The 25,178-nt window shown below is 36.4% G+C and overlaps 1 protein-coding gene across 1 annotated transcript in view; it reads right to left on the reverse strand.

Moving 5' to 3' along the window:
* Nucleotides 1-25,178, reverse strand: part of CHM (CHM Rab escort protein) — a 181,099-nt gene that overhangs the window by 105,209 nt on the left and 50,712 nt on the right. Inside the window, exon 5 of the mRNA XM_082377225.1 lies at nt 8,871-9,255. Within this exon, the coding sequence (XP_082233351.1) occupies nt 8,871-9,255 (385 nt within the window). The remainder of the gene's footprint in view (nt 1-8,870; nt 9,256-25,178) is intronic.

Raw genomic sequence — 25,178 nt, forward strand, 5'->3', positions numbered from 1 at the left:
GAGTCGAGTTCAGGACACTGGACTACCAGAAACCTCTAGGCTCCATGTAATATCAATCTGCGAGAGCTCTCCCAGAGATCTCCATCTCAATGCTAAGACCCAGCTCCACACAACGACCAGCAAGCTCCAGTGCTGGACACCACATGCCAAACAACTAGGCAGATATGAACACAACACCACGCATTAGCAGAGAGGCTGCCTAAAATCATACTAAGTTCAAAGACACCCCGAAACACACCACTGCATGCAGCCCTTCCCAGCAGAAAGACTAGATCCAGCCCCACCCATCAGAACACAGGCACCAGTCTCCTCCACCAGGAAGCCTACACAAGCCACTGAACCAACCTTACCCACTGGGGGCAGACACCAAAAAAAAAACAGGAACTACAAACCTGCAGCCTACAAAAAGGAGACCCAAACACAGTAAGTTAAGCAATATGGAAAGACAGAGAAATATGCAGCAAATGAAGGAGCAAGGTAAAAACCCACCAGACCAAACAAATGAAGAGGAAATAGGCAGTCTACCTGAAAAAGAATTCAGAATAATGATAGTAAAGATGATCCAAAATCTTGGAAATAGAATGGAAAAAATACAAGAAACGTTTAACAAGGTACTAGAAGAACTAAAGAGCAAACGAACAATGATGAACAACACAATAAATGAAATTAAAACTTCTCTAGAAAGAATCAATAGCAGAATAACTGACAGAGAAAAACAGATAAGTTACCTGGAAGATAAACTAGTGGAAATAACTACCACAGAGCAGAATAAAGAAAAAAGAATGAAAAGAATTGAGGACAGTCTCAGAGACCTCTGGGACAACATTAAATACACCAACATTAGATTATAGGGTTCTCAGAAGAAGAAGAGAAAAAGAAAGGGACTGAGAAAATATTTGAAGAGATTATAGTTGAAAACTTACCTAATATGGAAAAGGAAATAGTCAATCAAGTCCAGGAAGCACAGAGAGTCCCATACAGGATAAATCCAAGGAGAAACATGCCAAGACACATATTAATCAAACTATTAAAAATTAAATACAGGGCTTCCCTGGTGGTGCAGCGGTTGAGAGTCCGCCTGCCAATGCAGGGGACACGGGTTCGAGCCCTGGTCTGGGAAGATCCCACATGCTGCGGAGCAACTGGGCCCATGAGCCACAGCTACTGAGCCTGCGCGTCTGGAGCCCATGCTCCGCAACAAGAGAGGCCGTGATAGTGAGAGGCCCGTGCACCACGATGAAGAGTGGCTCCCGCTCGCGGCAACTTAAGAAAGCCCTCACACAGAAACAAAGACCCAACACAGCCAAAAATAAATAAAGAAATTTAAAAAATAAACATGGCAATAAACAATACGTAAGTAAGTAGTCAAGCACATCCAGGCCAATATTAAAAAAAAATTAAATACAAAGAAAACATATTAAAAGCAAAAAGGCAAAAGCAACAAATACCATACAAGGGAATCCCCATAAGGTTAACAGCTGATCTTTCAGCAGACACTCTGCAAGCCAGAAGGGAGTGGCAGGACATATTTAAAGTGATGAAAGGGAGAAACCTACAACCAAGATTACTCTACCCAGCAAAGATCTCATTCAGATTCAACAGAGAAATTAAAAGCTTTACAGACAAGCAAAAGCTAAGAGAATTCAGCACCACCAAACCAGCTTTACAACAAATGCTAAAGGAACTTCTCTAGGCAGGAAACACAAGAGAAGGCAAAGACCTACAAAAACAAACCTAAAACAATTAAGAAAATGGTAATAGGAACATACATATTGATAACTACCTTAAATGTAAATGGATTAAATGCTCCAACCAAAAGACACAGACTGGCTGAATGGATACAAAAACAAGACCCATATATATGCTGGCTACAAGAGACCCACTTCAGACATAGGGACACATACAGGCTGAAAGTGAGGGGATAGAAAAAGATATTCCATGCAAATGGAAATCAAAAGAAACCTGGAGTAGCAATTCTCATATCACACAAAATAGACTTTAAAATAAAGACTATTACAAGAGCCAAAGAAGGACACTACAGAATGATCAAGGGATCAATCCAAGAAAAAGATATAACAATTGTAAATATTTCTGCACCCAACATAGGAGCACCTCAATAAATAAGGCAAATGCTAACGGGCATAAAAGGGGAAATCAACAGTAACCCAAATAGTAGGGGACTTTGACATCCCACTTTCACCAATGGACAGATCAACCAAAATGAAAAATAAGGAAACACAAGCTTTAAATGATACATTAGACAAGATGGACTTAATTTATATTTATAGAACATTCCATCAAAAAACAACAGAATACACCTTCTTCTCAAGTGCTCATGGAACATTCTCGAGGATAGATCATATCTTGGGTCACATATGAACCCTTGATAAATTTAAGATAATTGAAATTGTATCAAGTATCCTTTGCGACGACAATCCTATGAGACTAGATATCAATTACAGGAAAAAACTTTAAAAAATACAAACACATGGAGGCTGAACAATACACTACTAAATAACCCAGAAATCACTGAAGAAATAAAAAAATACCTAGACACAAATGACAATGAAAACACGATGACCCAAAACCTATGGGAGGCAGCAAAAGCAGTTCTAAGAGGGAAGTTTATAGCAATACAATCCTACCTCAAGAAACAAGAAACATCTCAAATAAACAACCAAACCTTACACCTAAAGCAATTAGAGAAAGAAGAACAAAAAATCCCCAAAGTTAGCAGAAGGAAAGAAATCATAAAGATCAGATCAGAAATAAATGAAAAAGAAATGAAGGAAACAATAACAAAGATCAATAAAACTAAAAGCTGGTACTTTAAGAAGATAAACAAAATTCATAAACCAATAGCCAGAGTCATCAAGAGCAAACATAGAAGACACAAATCAACAGAATTAGAAATGAAAAAGGAGAAGTAACAACTGACACTGCTGAAATACAAAGAATCATGAGGGATTACTACAAGCAACTATATGCCAATAAAATGGACAACCTGGAAGAAATGGACAAATTCTTAGAAAAGTACAACCTTCCGAGACTGAACCAGGAAGAAACAGAAAATATAAACAGACCAATCACAAGCACTGAAATTGAAACTGTGATTAAAAATCTTCCAACAAACCAAAGCCCAGGACGAGTTGGCTTCACAGGCGAATTCTATCAAACATTTACAGAAGAGCTAACACCTATCCTTCTCAAACTCTTCCAAAATATAGCAGAGGGAGGAACACTTCCAAACTCATTCTACAAGGCCATCATCACTCAGACACCAAAACCAGACAAAGATTTCACAATAAAAGAAAACTACAGACCAAAATCACTGATGAACATAGATGCAAAAATCCTCTACAAAACACTAGCACACAGAATCCAACAGCACATTAAAAGGATCATACACCATCATAAAGTGGGGTTTATCCCAAGAATGCAAGGATTCTTCAATATACGCAAATCAATCAATGTGATACACCATATTAACAAATTGATGGAGAAAAACCATGATCATCTCAATAGATGCAGAAAAAGCTTTCAACAAAATTCAACACCGATTTATGATAAAAACTCTCCAGAAATTAGGCATAGAGGGAACTTACCTCAACACATTAAAGGCCATATATGACAAACTCACAGCCCACATCATCCTCAATGGTGAAAAACTGAAACCATTTCCACTAAGACCAGGAACAAGACAAGGTTGCCCGCTCTCACCACTATTATTCAACATAGTTTTGGAACTTTTAGCCACAGCAATCAGAGAAGAAAAAGAAAAAAAAAAAAGGAATCCAAATTGGAAAAGAAGAAGTAAAGCTGTCACTGTTTGCCGATGACATGATACTATACAAAGACAATCCTAAAGATGCTACCAGAAAACTACTAGAGCTAATCAATGAATTTGGTAAAGTAGCAGGATACAAAATTAATGCACAGAAATCTCTTGCATTCCGATACACTAATGATAAAAAACGTGAAAGAGAAATTAAGAAAACACTCCCATTTACCATTGCAACAAAAGAATAAAATACCTAGAAATAAACCTCCGCAAGGAGACAAAAGACCTTTATGGAGAAAACTATAAGACACTGATGAAAGAAATTAAAGATGATACAAACAGATGGAGAGATATACCATGTTCTTGGACTGGAAGAATCAACATTGTGAAAATGGCTATACTACCCAAAGCAATCTACAGATTCAATGCAATCCCCATCAAACTACCAATGGCATTTTTCACAGAACTAGAACATAAAATTCCACAATTTGTATGGAAACACAAAAGACCCCGAATAGCCAAAGCAATCTTGAGAAAGAAAAATGGAGCTGGAGGAATAGGCTCCTGGACTTCAGACTATACTGCAAAGCTACAGTCATCAAGACAGTATGGTACTGGCAAAAACAGAAATATAAATCAATGGAACAGGATAGAAAGCCCAGAGATAATCCCACGCACCTATGGTCAACTTACCTTTGATAAAGGAGGCAAGAATATATAATGGAGAAAAGATAGCCTCTGCAATAAGTGGTGCTGGGAAAACTGGAAAGCTACATGTAAAAGAATGAAATTAGAACACTTCCTAACACCATACACAAAAATAAACTCAAAATGGATTACAGACCTAAATGTAAGGCCAGACAGTATAAAACTCTTAGAGGAAAACTTAGGCAGAACACTCTTTGACATTAATCACCGCAAGATCCTTTTTGACCTGCCTCCTAGAGAAATAGAAATAAAAACAAAAATAAACAAATGGGACCTAATGAAACTTAAAAGCTTTTGCACAGCAAAGGAAACCATAAACAAGACCAAAAGACAACCCTCAGAATGGGAGAAAATATTTGCAAACGAAGTAACTGACAAAGGATTAAACCCCAAAGTATATAAGCAGCTCATGCAGCTCAATATCAAAAAACAAACAGCTCAATCCAAAAATGGGCAGAAGATCTAAATAGACAATTCTCCACAGAAGATATACAGATTGCCAACAAACACATGAAGGGATGCTCAACATCACTGATCATTAGAGAAATGCTAATCAAAACTACAATGAGGTATCATCTCACACTGGTCAGAATGGCCATCATCAAAAAATCTACAAAGAATAAATGCTGGAGAGGGTGTGGAGAAAAGGGAACCCTCTTGCACTGTTGGTGGGAATGTAAATTGATACAGCCACTATGGAGAACAGTATGGAGGTTCCTTAAAAAACTAAAAATAGAACTACTATATGACCCAGCAATCCCACTACTGGGTATATACACTGAGAAAATCATAATGCAAAAAGACTCATGTACCACAATGTTCATTGCAGCACTATTTACAATAGCTAGGACATGGAAGCAACCTAGGTGTCCATAGACAGATGAATGGATAAAGAAGATGTGGCACATATATACAATGGAATATTACTCAGCCATAAAAAGAAAGAAATTGAGTTATTTGTAGTGAGGTGGATGGACCTAGAGTCTGTCATACAGAGTGATGTAAGTCAGAAAGAGGAAAATAAATATTGTATGCTCACACATATATATGGAATGTAAAAAAAGAAAAAAAAAGAAAAACAGTGGTTCTGATGAACCTAGGGGCAGGACAGGAATAAATATGCAGACATAGAAAATGGACTTGAGGACACAGGGAGGGGAAAGGGTAAGCTCGGACAAAGTGACAGAGTAGCAATGACATATATACACTACCAAATGTAAAATAGATAGCTAGTGGGAAGCAGCTACATAGCACAGGGAGATCAGCTCTGTGCTCTGTGACCACCTAGAGGGGTGGGATAGGGAGGGTGGGAGGGAGGCACAAGAGGGAAGGCATATGGGGATATATGTATACATATAGCTGATTCACTTTGTTATACAGCAGAAACTAACACAACATTGTAAAGCAATTATACTCCAATAAAGATGTTAAAAAAAAAACCTATACACAGTATAACCAGCCAAACAAAAACCAAACCAAACCAAAAGAAAAAAACATTATTCTGAGTATGCAAGAGGTTCAGTACAGACGTTCTGTAAATCAGTATCAGTTAGGTATATTTTTTTAAACTATTATATCAGTCTAACATTGTGCAGAAGAAACAAAATTGACACTGCTTTTTTTTAAAATCAATTACCCTGACTAAATATGGCATGTTACTTCATTACCTTCAGCCTAATACACTACACAACTGATATAGCTCATGCTTTTAAGAATATATTGCCAAGTATTAATTCTATAATTATAATAAAAAAGTTACTTCAAATACCTTATTTGTTTAAAAACACAAATACTCAAGATTCAATGATCCCTCAGTATCATAATAATTTCACAAATATTAATATATCAAACACAGAATGTATTTTAAGATCTAATAAACCTTAAGATTTAATGCCAGCTTTAAAAATAAAGCATTTAAGATACCACTGAAGAGTGAAAACACATTTCAATAAAAACTACATAACCTTTTGTCTGAAGCTTAGAAATAATGATTATGTACCATATTTAAACCTAAGCTTCTTTTCCATCATTATGTAAGTGACCTACCATAGCAATTTCACAGTGGTGAGAGGCTAAAGAATACTTCAATTTGATTATAATAATGGCAACTAAATTAAATAATTAACAACTCTTGCTTTACTTGGCATGTTGGTTTCATAATTATTAAGGGTATGGACTTTCTTAGAAATGAGTTTTATTTGTAAGAACTTCATCTTTGATCATCTTCTCTATAAGTCTAAGCAGTATAGTACTATATTTTATTTAACTAACCTACCCTGAGCTATAAGATTTCTTTTTAAAAGGCTGTATACAGGGATGAGTTTTGTAAACTGTAAAGCACCACAGTACTTGCCAGTTTTATCATGATGACTCTGAAATGGAATGCATGTAGAAATGTCAAATAGTTTGGCGATATCAAATTGGACTTTAGGAAAGAGGTAGGGCTTCAGATAGATATTTGTCAATCACCCTACACTCAGATGTAATAACTGCAATTATTACAACAGATGGGATTTCCCAGGAATAACTGATTGACCCAATATCATGGAATATACTGCTTTCCACACAGTAAGTACTCAATAAATGTTCATTAAATGACTGACTTTTTAAAAATGATAATAAACCTCTTGTATTGCTATGGTTATACATTCTTTAGCTACCCCTGCTTTTGTAGAATGAGTACAGTAAATCATTATTAGTTATTTTTTAAACATGTGAACCCATGAAAACTATGCAGGACAAAATACAACTGCCTTAACTCCTCTAGACATGTTTGTTTTTAATTTACCCTAAGAGAACCACTATTATTAACTGTTCAAACTCGTGAAAATACCCAGAAATCTCCTTCCGAGTCTCCTCAAATATCTCAGCATCTAATTAAACTATCTCCCCCTGCACCACAACCAGCACGCATTTTCTTATACAAGTGAATCATTTCCTACAATAATTCCAAAAATTCTAACAGCACTTCTTCTACCATTTCCCTTTGCAAGATTTATACTATATTTCAGCTAACATAAAGGTTAGAGACTTTTATGAAGTAGTCTTGATTCTTAACCACCATTTATATCACCGTTTCTTTCAGTTAAGCATTCCAAATTCCAAGTAACTAATTCAAAATGAAAATTTCAGAACAAAACCTATTTGTTACTTGACTACTTCAGTGTTTTGACTTGTTTATTGTTTGTTTTTTAAAATTCTTTCCTGCTCATGAGAATAGGAAGACTATTAGTGAGCTATGATTAAACTTCCACCCAGAAATTAATAGCCAAGGTAACATGTAAAGAATGCTAGATTTCAAAGGATGGCAGGATCAAAGTAGGTGGAATAGACAGTACAGAAATATGAGGTAGGACCAAGGCAGTAGCCAACTCAGACCAAGGCAGAATCAGGCACAGAGAGCTAGCTCAGAAAGAAACTATGAGTAGTAAAAAGATATTCATATTTTCAGGCATCAGGTTCAAAGAGATCAGCAGTATGAGGATGTGTGATTGGATCAGCAAAATGTGAGGAGCATTAGTCCCTCTCTTTATAACCTGGAACTTCAGGAGAGCACATTAAATAGAAAAGCCTAGGTTTGAGGCAAGTCTGATGTTATTTACCACCCTCTCCTACTTCTTTTCAATTTCTTGTTTGCCCTCAACTTACAGTATTTGGTCTCTGCTTCTTTCTACTTTCACCCAGCCCTATATTGTAACCCTTTAAGGCCATTACCTTTTATGTTACTGGTTTTCTATTATTTTGCACTAAATTAGCCTTGTTTCCTATAAACCCAGTACAACACTATACCCTCCTAAGACTCAGGGACCTCTTCTGAAGTCATACTGACCTAACATCAGAGGTAAGGATAGAAAAATAACTGAGGTAAATAGCATTCTTCCCAACCTCCCTGCCCCCACTACTATTAAATTATCCTCCAAAGTGCTCACACCTGAACCGATAATTTTCAAAAATGCACTGTTTTTTTCAAAATGTTCATCATCATACAGATGTTAAAATAGTTACTATATAAATAAGGGCTAAACAAAAGTTCATTTAATATATTGACTATAAATAACATGGATCTGTAATTAGGTTCATTAGACTTTTTTCTTGGTAGAATTCATAGTGCCCATGCAGTAGGAGAATATTAGGGTGGAATACGTGTTCCAATACAGAAGTATCCTTGATATAGTACTGAGCATTCTTAATGTGTTTTAAACTATGTTCAAAGAATATTTTAATGGAACTATAAACTTCAGATACTATCTCTTTATAAAGTAAATGTCCTACATTTCAGAGAATAAAATTATTAAAATTGGGTTTATGGACCCGGATGCTATTTTCAATCAATTAAAATTTAGTATTGTTCTATGAAAAGATGGGTAAAACTGGTACTTACCTTTGATACCAAATCAATATTAAATCTCCTGCCTTCTTTAATAATTTGCGAGTAAGTAATCCTATTTTTCTTTGGTTGCTCTGCGGTGTTTTCGGCCATAGGCACATTTTCACTTGTTTCCTTTTCTGAAGTTGAGGGCACACAAGTTTTATCACAATGGTTTTCTTTCTCTCCTGTCGCTTCAAAATCATTTACTTCTAGGGCACTCTCTGGATCACTGCTTGGAGTTTGTTCTGTGGGTATTTCACAGCTTGCAGTACTTAATGACTGATCTTCTGTAGGCAGGCAGGCAGAATCTGCAGCTTCTGTGGAGTTCGCAGATGTCACAGAAGCGTGATTTTTCTGCAGTGCACCAGCTTCTTCGACATCTTCATGCAAATCCTGACTAATGAGAAATTATAATAATAATCCACACCAGGCTTTTGATAATTATACTTGGCTACCTTTTTGTATTATTTTAACTTTCAATGGCAATTTTTTTCTTTACCTCATTTATCTTGGATGTTTTGCTTTATGTGACACACACATTAAACATTCATCTGTTAAGGTTTCAATACAATACGAAACATACTTAAGATTTGAAAAGTATACATAAAGATTTCAGGGTTTAGCAGGCCATGCCATGTGTGTGTGTGTGTGTATTTTTTTTTTTTTTGGTGAAAAGCAGATTCTTATCTTTTTATTTAATTTTTATTTTATATTGGGGTATAGTTGATTTACAATATTGCATTAGTTTCAGGTGTACAGCAAAGTGATTCAGTTATACATATACATATATCCATTCTTTTTCAGATTTTTTTCCCATATAGATTATTACAGAATATTGAGTTCCCTGTGCTATACAGTAGGTCCTTGTTGATTACCTATTTTATATATAGTAGTGTGTATATGATAATCACATGTATATTTTTGAGAATTTAAGGCAGACAGGGGAATTGCATTTTAGAAACAAATCAACACAGTGCTTACAAGTACATCCTTCAGAATAAACAGATCGAGGTTCAAAGCCTCACCCTAGGACTAGATAATTCTGTGAATGTAGACAAGTTGTTTATCCTCTCTGACCTAAATTATCCATCTATAACATAGGGATAATACCACCTACCTCACAAGGTTGTTTTGGAGATTAAATGAAGTATCACATGCAAAGAACCTGACACAGTGCCTGGCACACAGTAAATGCTCAACAGTGGTAATTACTGTTGAGCAAAGATTATTATTCAAAGATTATTATTGTGGTGTGACAGAGCTAGAAAAAAACTGCTGTGAAAGCGTAAGTTGGCTTATCACAATGTGGTATCGAACAGGATCTTTCTGAATTCTTTCCTGCTGTATTTTGTTTTATTGTTAGTGTCTATTACTTTACTGGAAGTGCCACTTCCAAAGTTACTACTAGAGTTAACATTCTCAGTCCATTATTGCCTTGATTGACACAACAGGCTCCCATTCGGTGTGCCTGCATCATGTGTCTCTCCATGATGTTTTATCCTCCACAGAACCTACGTTTTCACTGAGTTGCCCTAATGCTCAACACTAAAAATGCCTTGTACATGACAGGCTGTGGGAAGTGAACATCTAATTGACTGCTCAAGAACTAACAGCAGTTCTTTCTCATATCAAATCTCAACCCTACCCCGCAAAATCTTCCTCTTCCAGTCTCTAAACCAAATCACCTTCTTTATCAACTATCTTCTTTGTCTCTCCTACTTTCTGAAATGGCATCTCTAATTCCTAATTTATCAACCAAAACCTCCATGATTTGGCCCATGTTAATTGCTTCTTCTGGGCTATTCTTCACGCTTCCTGTAATATCACAATTCCCCCATCCCCAAACATAATCACATACTTCACCAATCGACACATTTTAAGAAGAAGTTTAAATTTCACTTCCAAGAAGTCTTCCTTAACCCAACCACGCTCATCATTCTGTTACTCCATGCCCCACAGTACACACATGCAGTTTAGCTTGCATTTATTTATCAGTTCCTTTTTAATAGCTTTTTGGCTGTCCCATATATACTTTATCTTCAACTAGACTTTAATTTCCTTGAGGGAAGACCCTAACATCTTCTACTGAGTGCCCCTCACAACACCTACTGCACTGCTCTATAGACGTGGTATTTAATAAACACGTGATGAATAAATGGTTTATACATGCAAAAGATGGAAGTATAAATATATATTTATATAAAAATTTATAAATACATATTTATAAATATATATATATTTAAATATGAAACAAACATTTGTATTATAGAAAACACAAAAAACTAGGCCAGGAAAAAACAATAAACTTTACATTCAAAAGTTTGGGGGAGTAGCATCAAGATGGCGGAAGGGTAAGACGCGGAGATCACCTTCCTCCCCACAAATACATCAGAAATACATCTACATGTGGAACAACTCCTACAGAACACCTACTGAACGCTGGCAGAAGACCTCAGACCTCCCAAAAGGCAAGAAACTCCCCATGTACATGGGTAGGGCAAAAGAAAAAAGAAGAAACAGAGACAAAAGAATAGGGACAGGACCTGCACCAGTGGGAGGGAGCTGTGAAGGAGGAAAGGTTTCCACACACTAGGAAGCCCCTCCGCGGGCGGAGACTGTGGGTGGTGCAGGGGGGAAGCTTCGGGGCCACGGAAGAGAGCGCAGCAACAGGGGTGCGGAGGGCAAAGCTGAGAGATGCCCGCACAGAGGATCAGTGCCGACCAGCACTCACCAGCCCAAGAGGCTTGTCTGCTCACCCACTGGGGCGGGCGGGGGCTGGGAGCTGAGGCTCGGGCTTCAGAGGTCGGAGGTCGGATCCCAGAGAGAGGACTGCGGCTGGCTGCGAGAACACAGACTGAAGGGGGCTAGCATGACACAGCTAGCTGGGTGGGAGTCTGGGAAAAAGTCTGGAGCTGCCGAAGAGGCAAGAGACTTTTTCTTGCCTCTTTGTTTCCTAGTGCACTAGGAGAGGGGATTAAGAGCGCCACCTAAACGAGCTCCAGAGACGGGCACGAGCCGCTGCTAACAGCGTGGATCCCAGAGATGGGCATGAGACGCGAAGGCTGCTGCTGCCGCCACCAAGAAGGCTGTGTGCACGCACAGGTCACTATCCACACCTGCCCTCCTGGGAGGCTGTGCAGCCCACCACTGCCAGGGTCCCGTGATCCAGGGACAACTTCCCTGGGAGAACACACGACGCGCCTCAGGCTGGTGCAACGTCATGCTGGCCTCTGCCGCTGCAGGCTAGCCCCGCATCCGTACCCCTCCCTCACCACGGCCTGAGTGAGCCAGAGCCCCCGAAGCAGCTGCTCCTTTAACCCCGTCCTGTCTGAGCGAAGAACAGACGCCCTCAGGAGACCTACATGCAGGGGAGGGGCCAAATCAAAAGCTGAACCCTGGGAGCTGTGTGAACAAAGAAGAGAAAGGGAAATCTCTCCCAGCAGCCTCAGGAACAGCGGATTTATCTCCACAATCAACTTGATGTACCCTGCATCTGTGGAATACCTGAATAGACAACGAAACATCCCAAATTGAGGAGGTGGACTTTGGGAGCAATGATATATATAATTTTTTTCCCTTTTTCTCTTCTTTTTAGTGTGTATGTGTATGCTTCTCTGTGTGATCATTGTCTGTACACCTTGGCTTTTACCATTTGTCCTAGGGTTCTGTCTGTCCTTTTTTTTTTTTTTTTAGGATAGTTTTTAGCACTTGTTATCATTGGTAGATTTGTTTTTTGGTTTGGTTGCTCTCTTCATTCTTTCTTTCCTGTTTTTTTATTACTTAATTTTTTTTTTAATATTTATTTTTTACCTTTTATTTTAATTACTTTATTATATTTTATTGTACTTTATTTTATTTTATTTTATCTTCTTCTTTCTTCTTTCTTTTTTTTTTTCTCCCTTTTATTCTGAGCCGTGTGGATGACAGACTCTTGGTGCTCCAGTCAGCGTCAGGGCTGTGCCTCTGAGGCGGGAGAGCCAACTTCAGGACACTGGTCCACAAGAGACCTCCCAGCTCCACGTAATATCAAATGGAGAAAATCTCCCAGGGACCTCAATCTCAACGCCAAGCCAGCTCCACTCAACGACCAGCAAGCTCCAGTGCTGGACACCCTATGCCAAACAACTAGCAAGACAGGAACACAACCCCATCCATTAGTAGAGAGGCTGCCTAAAATCATAATAAGGCCACAGACACCCCAAAACACACCACCAGATGTGGACCTGCCCACCAGAAAGACAAGATCCAGCTTCCTCCACCAGAACACAGGCACCAGTCCCCTCCACCAGGAAGCCTACACAACCCATGGAACCAACCTTAGCCACTGGGGACAGACACCAAAAACAACGGGAACTATGAACCTGCAGCCTGTGAAAAGGAGACCCCCAAACACAGTAAGTTAAGCAAAACGAGAAGACAGCAAAACACACAGCAGATGAAGGAGCAAGACAAAAACCCACCAGATCTAACAAATGAAGAGGAAACAGGCAGTCTACCTGAAAAAGAATTCAGAATAATAATAGTAAAGATGATCCAAAATCTTGGAAATAGAATGGAGAAAATACAAGAAAACTTTAACAAGGAACTAGAAGAACTAAATAGCAAACAAACAGTGATGAACAACACAATAAATGAAATTAAAAGTTCTCTAGAAGGGATCAACAGCAGAATAACTAAGGCAGAAGAACGGATAAGTGACCTGGAAGATGAAAGAGTGGAAATAACTACTGCAGAGCATAATAAAGAAAAATGAATGAAAAGAATGAGGACAGTCTCATAGACCTCTGGGACAACATTAAACGCACCAACATTCAAATTATAGGGGTCCCAGAAGAAGAAGACAAAAAGAAAGGGACTGAGAAAATATTTGAAGAGATTATAGTTGAAAACTTCCCTAATATGGAAAAGGAAATAATTAATCAAGTCCTGGAAGCACAGAGAGTTCCATACAGGATAAATCCAAGGAGAAACACACCAAGGTACATCTTAATCAAACTATCAAAAATTAAATACAAAGAAAAAATATTAAAAGCAGCAAGGGAAAAATAACACACAAGGGAATCCCCATAAGGTTAACAGCTGATCTTTCAGTAGAAACTCTGCAAGACAGAAGGGAGTGGCAGGACATATTTAAAGTGATAAATGAGAAAAACCTAAAACCAAGATTACTCTACCCAGCAAGGATCTCATTCAGATTTGACAGAGCAATTAAAACCTTTACAGACAAGCAAAAGCTAAGAGAATTCAGCACCACCAAACCAGCTTTACAACAAATGCTAAAGGAACTTCTCTAGGCAGTAAACACAAGGTAAAGACCTACAAAAACAAACCCAAAACAATTAAGAAAATGGTAATAGGAACATACATATTGATAATTACCTTAAATGTAAATGGATGAAATGCTCCAACCAAAACACACAGACTGGCAGAATGGATACAAAAACAAGACCCGTATATATGCTGTCTACAAGAGACCCACTTCAGACCTAGGGACACATACAGACTGAAAGTGAGGGGATGGAAAAAGATATTCCATGCAAATGGAAATCAAAAGAAAGCTGGAGTAGCAATTCTCATATCAGACAAAGTAGAATTTAAAACAAAGACTATTACAAGAGACAAAGAAGGACACTACATAATGATCAAGGGTTCAATCCAAGAAGAAGATATAACAATTGTAAATATTTATGCACCCAACATAGGAGCACCTCAATACATAAGGCAAATACTAACAGCCATAAAAGGGGAAATCAACAGTAACACAATCATAGTAGGGGACTTTAACACCCCACTTTCACCAATGGACAGATCATCCAAAATGAAAATAAATAAGGAAACACAAGCTTTAAATGATACATTAAACAAGATGGACTTAACTGATATTTACAGGACATTCCATCCGAAAGCAACAGAATACACATTCTTCTCAAGTGCTCATGGAACTTGAGAAATTTCTGGTTTGGAATGAGAATGGAACATTCTCCAGGATAGATCATATCTTGGGTCACAAATCAAGCCTTGGTAAATTTAAGAAAATTGAAATCGTATCAAGTATCTTTTCCGACCACAATGCTATGAGACTAGATATCAATTACAGGAAAAAAAACTGTAAAAAATACAAACACATGGAGGCTAAACAATACACTACTTAATAACCAAGAGTTCACTGAAGAATTCAAAGAGGAAATCAAAAAATACCTAGAAACAAATGACAATGAAAACACGAGGACCCAAAACTTATGGGATGCAGCAAAAGCAGCTCTAAGAGGGAAGTTTATAGCAATACAATCCTACCTTAAGAAATAAGAAACATCTCAAATAAACAACCTAACCTTACACATAAAGCAATTAGAGAAAGAAGAACAAAAAAAAAACCAAAGTTAGCAAAGGAAAGAAATCATAAAGATCAGTTCAGAAATAAAGGAAAATAAAATGAAGGAAAGGATAGGAAAGATTAATAAAACTAAAAGCTAGTCTTTTGAGAACATAAACAAAATTGATAAACCATTAGCCAGACTCATCAAGGAAAAAAGGGAGAAGACTCAAATCAATAGAATTAGAAATGAAAAAGGAGAAGTAACGACTGACACTGCTGAAATACAAAGGATCATGAGAGATTACTACAAGCAACTATATGCCAATAAAATGGACAACCTGGAAGAAATGGACAAATTCTTAGAAATGCACAAACTGCCGAGACTGAACCAGGAAGAAATAGAAACTATGAACAGACGAATCACAAGCACTGAAATTGAAAATGTGATTAAAAATCTTACAACAAACAGAAGCCCGGGACCAGGTGGCTTCACAGGCGAATTCTATCAAACATTTAGAGAAAAGCTAACACCTATCCTTCTCAAACTCTTCCAAAATATAGCAAAGGGAGGAACACTCCCAAACTCATTCTATGAGGCCACCATCACCCTGATACCAAAACCAGAAAGACGTCACAAAGAAAGGAAATTACAGGCCAATATCACTGATGAACATAAATGCAAAAATCCTCAACAAAATACTAGCAAACAGAATCCAACAGCACATTAAAAGGATCATACACCATGATCAAGTGGGGTTTATCCCACGAATGCAAGGATTCTTCAATGTACGCAAATCAATCAATGTGATACACCATATTAACAAATTGAAGGAGAAAAACCATATGATCATCTCAATAGATGCAGAGAAAGCTTTCGACAAAATTCAACACCCATTTATGATAAAAACCCTCCTGAAAGTAGGCATACAGGGAACTTTGCTCAACATAATAAAGGCCATATATGACAAACCCATAGGCCGCATCACCCTCAATGGTGAAAAACTGAAACCATTTCCACTAAGACCAGGAACAAGACAAGGTTGCCCACTCTCACCACTATTATTCAACATAGTTTTGGAACTTTTAGCCACAGCAATCAGAGAAGAAAAAGAAAAAAAAGGGATCCAAATTGGAAAAGAAGAAGTAAAGCTGTCACTGTTTGCCGATGACATGATACTATACAAAGACAATCCTAAAGATGCTACCAGAAAACTACTAGAGCTAATCAATGAATTTGGTAAAGTAGCAGGATACAAAATTAATGCACAGAAATCCCTTGCATTCCTATACACTAATGATGAAAAATCTGAAAGTGAAATTAAGAAAACACTCCCATTTACCACTGCACAAAAAGAATAAAATATCTAGGAATAAACCCTAAGGAGACAAAAGACCTGTATGCAGAAAATTATAAGACACTGATGAAAGAAATTAAAGATGATACAAATAGATGGAGAGATATACCAGGTTCTTGAATTGGAAGAATCAACATTGTGAAAATGACTCTACTACCCAAAGCAATCGACAGATTCAATGCAATTCCTATCAAACTACCACTGGCATTTTTCACAGAACTAGAACAAAAAATTTCACAATTTGTATGGAAACACAAAAGACCCCAAATAGCCAAAGCAATCTTGAGAAAGAAAAACGGAGCTGGAGAAATCAGGCTCCCAGAGTTCAGACTATAATACAAAGCTACAGTACTCAAGACAGTATGGTACCGGCACGAAAACAGAAATATAGATCAATGTAACAGGGTAGAAAGCCCAGAGATAAACCTACACACCTATGGTCACCTTATCTTTGATAAAGGAGGCAAGAATACACAGTGGAGAAAAGACAGCCTCTTCAATAAGTGGTGCTGGGAAAACTGGACAGCTACATGTAAAAGAATGAAATTAGAACACTTCCTAACACCATACACAAAAATAAACTCAAAATGGATTAAAGACCTAAATGTAAGGCCAGACACTATCAAACTCTTAGAGGAAACATAGGCAGAACACTCTATGACATAAATCCCAGCAAGATCCTTTTTACCCACCTCCTAGAGAAATGGAAATAAAAACAAAAATAAATAAATGGGACCTAATGAAACTTAAAAGCTTTTGCACAGCAAAAGAAACCATAAACAAGTCGAAAAGAGAACCCTCAGAATGGGAGAAAATATTTGCAAATGAAGCAACTGACAAAGGATTAATCTCCAAAATTTACAAGCAGCTCATGCAGCTCAATATTAAAGAAACAAACAACCCAATCCAAAAATGGGCAGAAGACCTAAATAGCCATTTCTCCAAAGAAGACATACAGATGGCCAAGAAGCACATGAAAAGCTGTTCAACATAACTAATTACTACAGAAATGCAAATCAAAACTACAGTGAGTTATCACCTCACACCAGTTAGAATGGGCATCATCACAAAATCTACAAACAACAAATGCTGGAGAGGGTGTGGAGAAAAGGGAACCCTCTTGCACTGTTGGTGGGAATGTAAATTGATACAGCCACTACGGAGAGCAGTATGGAGGTTCCTTAAAAAACTAAAAATAGAACTCCCATATGACACAGCAATCCCACTACTGGGCATATACCCTGAGAAAACCATAATTCAAAAAGAGTCATGTACCAAAATGTTCATTGCAGCTCTATTTACAATAGCCAGGACATGGAAGCAACCTAAGTTTCCATCAACAGATGAATGCATAAAGAAGATGTGGCACATATATAGAATGGAATATTACTCAGCCATAAAAAGAAACGAAATTGAGGTATTTGTAGTGAGTTGGATGGACCTAGAGTCTATCATACATAGTGAAGTAAGTCAGAAAGAGAAAAATAAATACCGTATGCTAACACATATATATGGAATCAAAAAAAAAAAAAAAAAGGTCATGAAGAACCTAGGGGCAAGACGGGAATTAAGACACAGACCTACTAGAGAATGGACTTGAGGATATGGGGTGGGGGAAGGGTAAACTGGGACAAAGTGAGAGAGTGGCATGGACATATATACACTACCAAACGTAAAATAGCTAGCTAGTGGGAAGCAGCTGCATAGCACAGGGAGATCAGCTCGGTGCTTTGTGACCACCCAGAGGGGTGGGATAGGGAGGGTGGGAGGCAGGGAGACGCAAGAGGGAAGAGATATGGGGACATATGTATGTGTATAACTGATTCACTTTGTTATAAAACAGAAACTAACTCACCATTGTAAAGCAATTATACTCCAATAAAGAGTTTAGAAAAAAAAATTAAAAAATTTAAAAAAACAAAGTTTGTGGGCAGTGAACAAAAAGTGCCTCATTGAAATTAACACAATAAACACTACAGTAAGAAAGGGTACAAGGAAAGAATAACTTATTTTAAATGTTAAGAAATAAAATACCATGGTTACTGTTATAATCTAGTAATTTCAATTAAATATAATGAAAAAATGATGATATCATTAATATCAAAACAATTTTCAGATCTAGGAAAAGGTAGTGGGAAAATTCTAGTCCTGGATGTATTACTTAGCAGATATTAGGCAAGTCACTTAACTTTCAGATTGCCCATCTATGAAATGGGAGATCATTCATCTGCCTTAACTTTCATGAGGCTTTTGTAAGATAAATGAGCTAATATATATGAAGAGTATTTTTAATAAACTCCAAATGGTTAATCAAACATAAGATATTAATCAAACCTAAGATATTGTTAAATTTCCCATAGGTCAACAGGCAACTCAAAACATGTGTTCTTAGGTTTTTAATCACATGTTGAAAGCTCTCTGGCCACATAACCACATAAGAGCACCACTGCCATTAAGCAACATTAAAAATGAAGAGCAATAATAAGAAATGTGATTTGTATATTTTCTACAGAATTATTCATGCTTTGTATTCACTTTCATTATTTTGAAAACCAGTAAACCAAAGTGTGTTGCATGAGGGATCTAAGGTGACAACTTTCAGCAAAAAGTTCCACGTCTAAAGATTAAACTAAGAAATGGCAGGATAATTAATGATACTTTACAGATAAGACAGAATATGGCAATTTCTCTTATTACAGAGCATGATGATGACACCATGGAAATTGAGCACAGCTACTATCTGGTCAGTGGCTCTCTATTATATTCTGAGAAAAGGAGCTTTCTAGAGTGAATGAAATGCATTAACCAGTACTGGACAATCTGGAAAATATAAGTCCAAATACTTAATTAAGGGTGTAAGTTTAAGGAAAGGAGTTATTCTTTGTGAATTTGTTCTACATGCATAAGCTATTAAGTTTTACTATTCTCAACATCATAATCTGGTGAAATTCCTAGGACTATGGAAAACACATGCAATAGAAACACTATAGTTTCCTTACTTTCCATTAATGACAACTAAAATATTTTTTGGAGTTCTGCCAACATTGAACTTAATACCTAACTAGAAGTTATAAAGACACCAGAAAACTCCCCAAATTCCACTTAATTCCTAAGCAAGCAAAATTCTGTTCATCAAAAAGGACTTATCGTCCCTCAAATTTAAAACTTTATACTGTGGTTAAAAAAAAAAATTTTTTTTCTTAAAAAAATAATTCAAACTTTGGAGAACACTTCAGAATAATAACTCAATTTTATTAATTTTAAAGTATTTGAAAAGTATAAAAACACATTTGCCATTTGTAAATGAATGTGGCTGAATTATAAGCTCTCAAGGGAACCTTTGAGTTCTAAAACACTACTATGATTTTAACATACAAAGGGGAAAAATCTTCATCATTAGTTCTTATAAAAATTTTCAATATGAAAATAAATTGACAGATGAAATCTAATGTCACTTATATTGCTTATTTGAATTTCAAAGGATATTTACAATACAGTGTAACAATATTTTTGAGATAATTTTACCTAATTGCAACTGCTGAATAACTGCTTAGTTGAATGCATTTTTTACCGTTTGCCACAATCTACATATAACTCTGAGAATTTAGGGGTATAAATTCTGATATTACCTAGTATTGCTTATCAATTAATGGTAGTAACAAGGGAATGCCTCAAAGTGAATATGTCTTATTAATGCCTTGTAACAGTCACCCTTTCAGATAAGTCAAATGAAAAACTGCCAACCAGCTGGTTAATTTATTCAGCACAGGTGTTCACTATTTATTTTTCAGTCATTTGCACCTTTTTTCCCCACAGTATAGCTTGTTGCAGAAATTGTATTCTTTTACTTTGATGTATGCACTTTGTGCTAAGGCCATTCACTTTTGATTTGCACAGTACACGTTACACTGCTACCCAGCTGTTTATTCCTGCAAATAAATGTTTAATGGTTACTCATAAGAATCAGACTATCAAAAAGTTGTTGTTCCAGAAAACAGCAATATAAAAAAAAAACACTGTAGTCGATTTTGAATTGCTGCAATATAATATATTGGTAGATATATTTCCTTATTTGTTACCAACTTAAAATGTTAACACATACAGTAGAATATAGCTGAAGTATCAACCTCTTGTCACATTTCTCCAAGAACAAAATAGCATAAGGTGGTGTACAGCAGGTACTATTGGTTGCCTACTCAACAACCATTATTGTCTTCCTCCCTGCCACAAGAGCTGCAATTTTGTTCCAATATCAGGCAGAAGGTACCCAGAACTAGGGGATGGATCATGACTGATTAAAACCAATTATGGTAATTTTACTGCCCTTTGTTAGTGACTGATTTAAGAGTGAGCAGGTTATCTAGTTTTAGCCATTGAGACAAGGGAGAATCTGCTGGGGGCTTTGGTAAAGACTCCCTAGTATAATAGTAACAAACAAACAAACAAAAGCATACACATGTTAGAAGAAAATCTCTCCCCCTTAATTTCTCGTTGAGATTTCTGCTGTGTGAAAACCTGTTCAGAATCGTGGCAACTATCTTGTAACTCTGGACAGGAAGCTAAGAGAAGTGCTGGGTACCTACCCCAACTCTGATGTGATTAAGATTCTCAATTAGTAAATTCTGCAACAGGACCAACCAACCCACCCACCTGCCTACCCTCCCACCTACCCATCCACTTTTAGTTGGGCACTGTGTCACTTATAGCCTAAAACAAACTTACTTGTACACAGTGGTAAATTATAGCTTCCTCTAAATTATAAAATTTATAGGTGATTTTTCATTTTTTTAAATTTTGTATTTCTTTCTTCTTATTGGTATTATTACGTTTTTGCTTAAGAGGCTCATGTTACTTATAAAATTTTTAAATTAAAGTTTTAGAATCTAAAGTAAATAAACATAATTTTAGATGAGTATTACAATGTCTTTATTTTAGTATCAATCCACGAAAGAGCTGGTTCGTCTGTAAATCTAAGAAGTAAGTTTTCATCCTGTTTTAACATTATCACGCCAGAACAGGGGAAACAATGTTCAGTATTACGCAAAAAAAGAAAGGACAGAAAAAGTACAAGTTCTTGCCAATATTTTAGAAAGATAAATATCTCTTCTCACTAAAGAAACTATATGACATCATGCAATTAATAGGCAACCATCTTTTACCTAAGAACTGTTTGGGTTTGCGTGAATTAAGTGTGAATTAATGTACTGTGCCTTTTCATCTTCTGTTGGATATTTAAAACCAGAAATAGCAGCTGCTTTTATTCCCTCACCTAAACTACTGTATTCTGTGGTGTACAAACTACAGTCACGACAACTAAAGGTTACTGGATTCATCCCTTATCTTCCGAACGTTGGGAGTTAGGCACTTTAATTCCCCAATATAGATATAATTACTTTACAATTCTAAACACTATTCTAGTAAATTAAAGAAGTAAATGTACTTCTTTAGGTGCTAGTCTTCACAAAGGAAATACTTTATTCATTGGTGGAATGGCTTCCTTGATGCGCATACATGTATTTATCTGATGCCTGAAATACAACATGACACAATGGAAACAGCACAAACTTTTGAGTTAGATAGATGTGGGCTCAAATCCTGGCTCTCCTATCTCTGGCTCTCCCTGGTCATAGCACAGATTAAATGAAACTGAATGAAATAAAATATGTAAGGAAGCAAGTTATAGCAGCTGCCACAAAGATAATATCCAATAAATGCTATAGGTCTTTTACTCTTCCCTTCTATAAGTCAACTGTATAATCACAAAATTTGTTTCAAAGAAAAATAATCTATGTATAGCAAAAGTATTTCTGGCCCAAACAAGAGATTATCTCACCTATTACAAGCAGCATTCAGGGTAACAAAGCACTGATAAAACAAAACAATCTGGGTAGTTCTTTATAGAATTTGTGATAACTGGACTTAAGTTATGAAAAGAGACTAATCCCTACAATTTCTATTTTAATATTTAGCCTAACTATGCAATAACCAAAAAATACTAACTTTAATGTTCAAAAGATCACTAAAACCTTTAGATTGAACACTTAAAATTTTTGAAAATAAGTAAAGTCAACAATCATAAAAAAAAATAATGTGCTATCCTATATGTTTACATTAGAATATGGTGTTACTGACTTGCCATGTACTTTGAGGTATTTTCCAAGCAGTGGTGATGGGTTTGCACTGATCTACTTGCATCCTTGCCCTGTCCTCCTTGTAATCAAAGATTAAAAATCAAAAGGCTACTGGTTATGACTATAATATTGTTTGTGGCCAAGAGATAGACACTATTCTTCCTTGATGAAATATCAAGCGACGTCTGTGAGAATCAAACCATAGATTTTGGCCTAATAAACATCAACTCTATAAGCTAACTCTTCTGGTCTAAGATGGGAAGACAAGTCATAATATTTCAGCATTCATATCATTATAAAGCTATCTTTACATGATATTTTGGAAATTTACCAAAATATCAATATTTAAAACAATATTCTATATGCATAATTTACCAAGGATTGAGGTTTGACTTCTCTCTATATGCCTGATGCAACTAAATAAACTAAACTCTTGGCATGAATGACCATTAAAGTGTAAGGCTTCTGGTAATTTGTCATTTAGTCAGATTGTGGATTTGACTTGCATATGCTGAGAGAGTAGTGTACAAGATCAAGATAATTAGCAAGTGAGAGAACCTAAATGATTGCCCAGCATTAGCGTATAATTACAAAGTCCTCAGGAAGTGATAATAACTTCCTTTATGAAAAAAAAATGCTCATTAAGTGAGTCTAAGGATAAGTAGAAAATACAATTAACTTGCAGTATGTGGCTATGGACAGAAAACACATGACTCTCAATAGAAAATAGACTCTAAAAAAAAAGGTCAGTGGAAAGGAAGACGTAAAACTGTTCCTCTTTGCAGAAAACATGACTGCCTATGCAAAAATCCCAAGGAATCTACAAAAAAATTCCTAGAATAAGCACGTTCAGCAAGATTTCAGGATAAAAGATGAATGCATAAAAACCAATTATATTTCTAGATACGAATAATGAACAAGTGAAAACCAAAATTAAAAAGGCAATAATACCACTTACAATTGCACTTGCTCCAAAGAAAATTAAATACTTAGGTATACAATTAACAAAACATGTACAGAACTGGTATGCTGAAAATTACACAATCCTGTAGAAAGAAATCAAAGATGACCGCCCTAAATGGAGAGGCATACCTTGTCGATGGATTGGAAGACTCAAAATAATAAAGATGTCAATTCACCCCAGGTTGATCTGTAACTTTAGTGCAATTCCTATCAAAATTCCAGCAATGTTTTCTAGACATGGACAGGCTTATTAAAACATTTATATGGAAAGGCACAAACTGTAGAAGAGCTAAAACAATCTTGGTAAAGAAGAATAAATTGGGGGAAATCATTCGAACTGATGTTAAGTCCAACTATATAGCTGCAGTAATCAAAACAGTGTGATACTGGTGTGGGAAAAGACATAGACATCAATGGAACAGAAAACAGAATCCAGAAATAGACCATCCAAGTACAGCCAGTTGATTTTTGACAAAGATGCAAAAGTAACTCAATGGAGCAAAAACAGCCTTTTCAACAAATAGTACTGAAGCAACTGGATATCCTTAGGTTAAAAAAAATGAACATTGACCTAAACCTCACACCTTATACAAAAATTAATTCAAAGTGGATCATGGACTTAAATGTAAAACGTAAAACTACAAAACATTTTTTTTTTAAATAGGAGAAAATCTCTTGGCTCTACAGCTAGGCCAAGAGTCAGAAGAAAAAATTGATAAATTGGACCTCATCAAAATTTAAAACATTTGCTCTGCAAAATACCCTGTGTAAAGAGGATGAAAGACAAGCTACAGACTGGGGGAAAAACTTGCAAACCACATATCTAACAAGGGGCACATTTAGAATATATAAAGAACTCTTAAATCTCCACAGGAAAAAAAAATCCATCCAATTAAAAAATGAGCAAAAGACATGAACAGATATTTCACCAAAAAGGACACATGGGTGGCAAATAAGCACATGAAAAGATATTCAAAATCAGCCATCAGGGAAGTACGAATTAAAACCACAATGAGATATCACTACTGCACACCTATAAGATTGGCTAAACTAAAAAAGTTACACCACCAAATGATGGTGAGGATATGGAGAAACTGAATCACTCACACATGCTTGGTGGGAATGTAAAATGGTACAGCTTCTCTGGAAAAGTCAGTTTCTTCTAAAACTAAACATACATATGACCCAGGAATTGTACACTTGGGCATTTATCCCAGAGAAATAAAAATTTATGTTCACACAAAATCCTGTAAACCAACATTTATAGCATTCTTATTTGTAACAGACAAAATGGAAACAGCCCAGATGTTCTTCAGTGGATGAATGACTAAACAAACTGTGGTACATTGCTACCATGGAATACTACTCAGCAATAAAAAGGGACAAAATACTGATGCAAGCAACAACCTAGATGAATCTCTGGGTAACTATGCTGAGTGAAAAAAGCCAATGGCAAAAGGTTACATACTGTACAGTTCCATTTACATAATGTCCTCAAAAATGACAAAATTATAGAGTTGGGAAACAGATTAGTAGTTGCCAGGAGTTAGGACTT

Source organism: Balaenoptera borealis (assembly GCF_965194805.1).
Source record: "Balaenoptera borealis genome assembly, chromosome: X".
NCBI classification, from domain to species: Eukaryota; Metazoa; Chordata; class Mammalia; order Artiodactyla; family Balaenopteridae; genus Balaenoptera; species Balaenoptera borealis.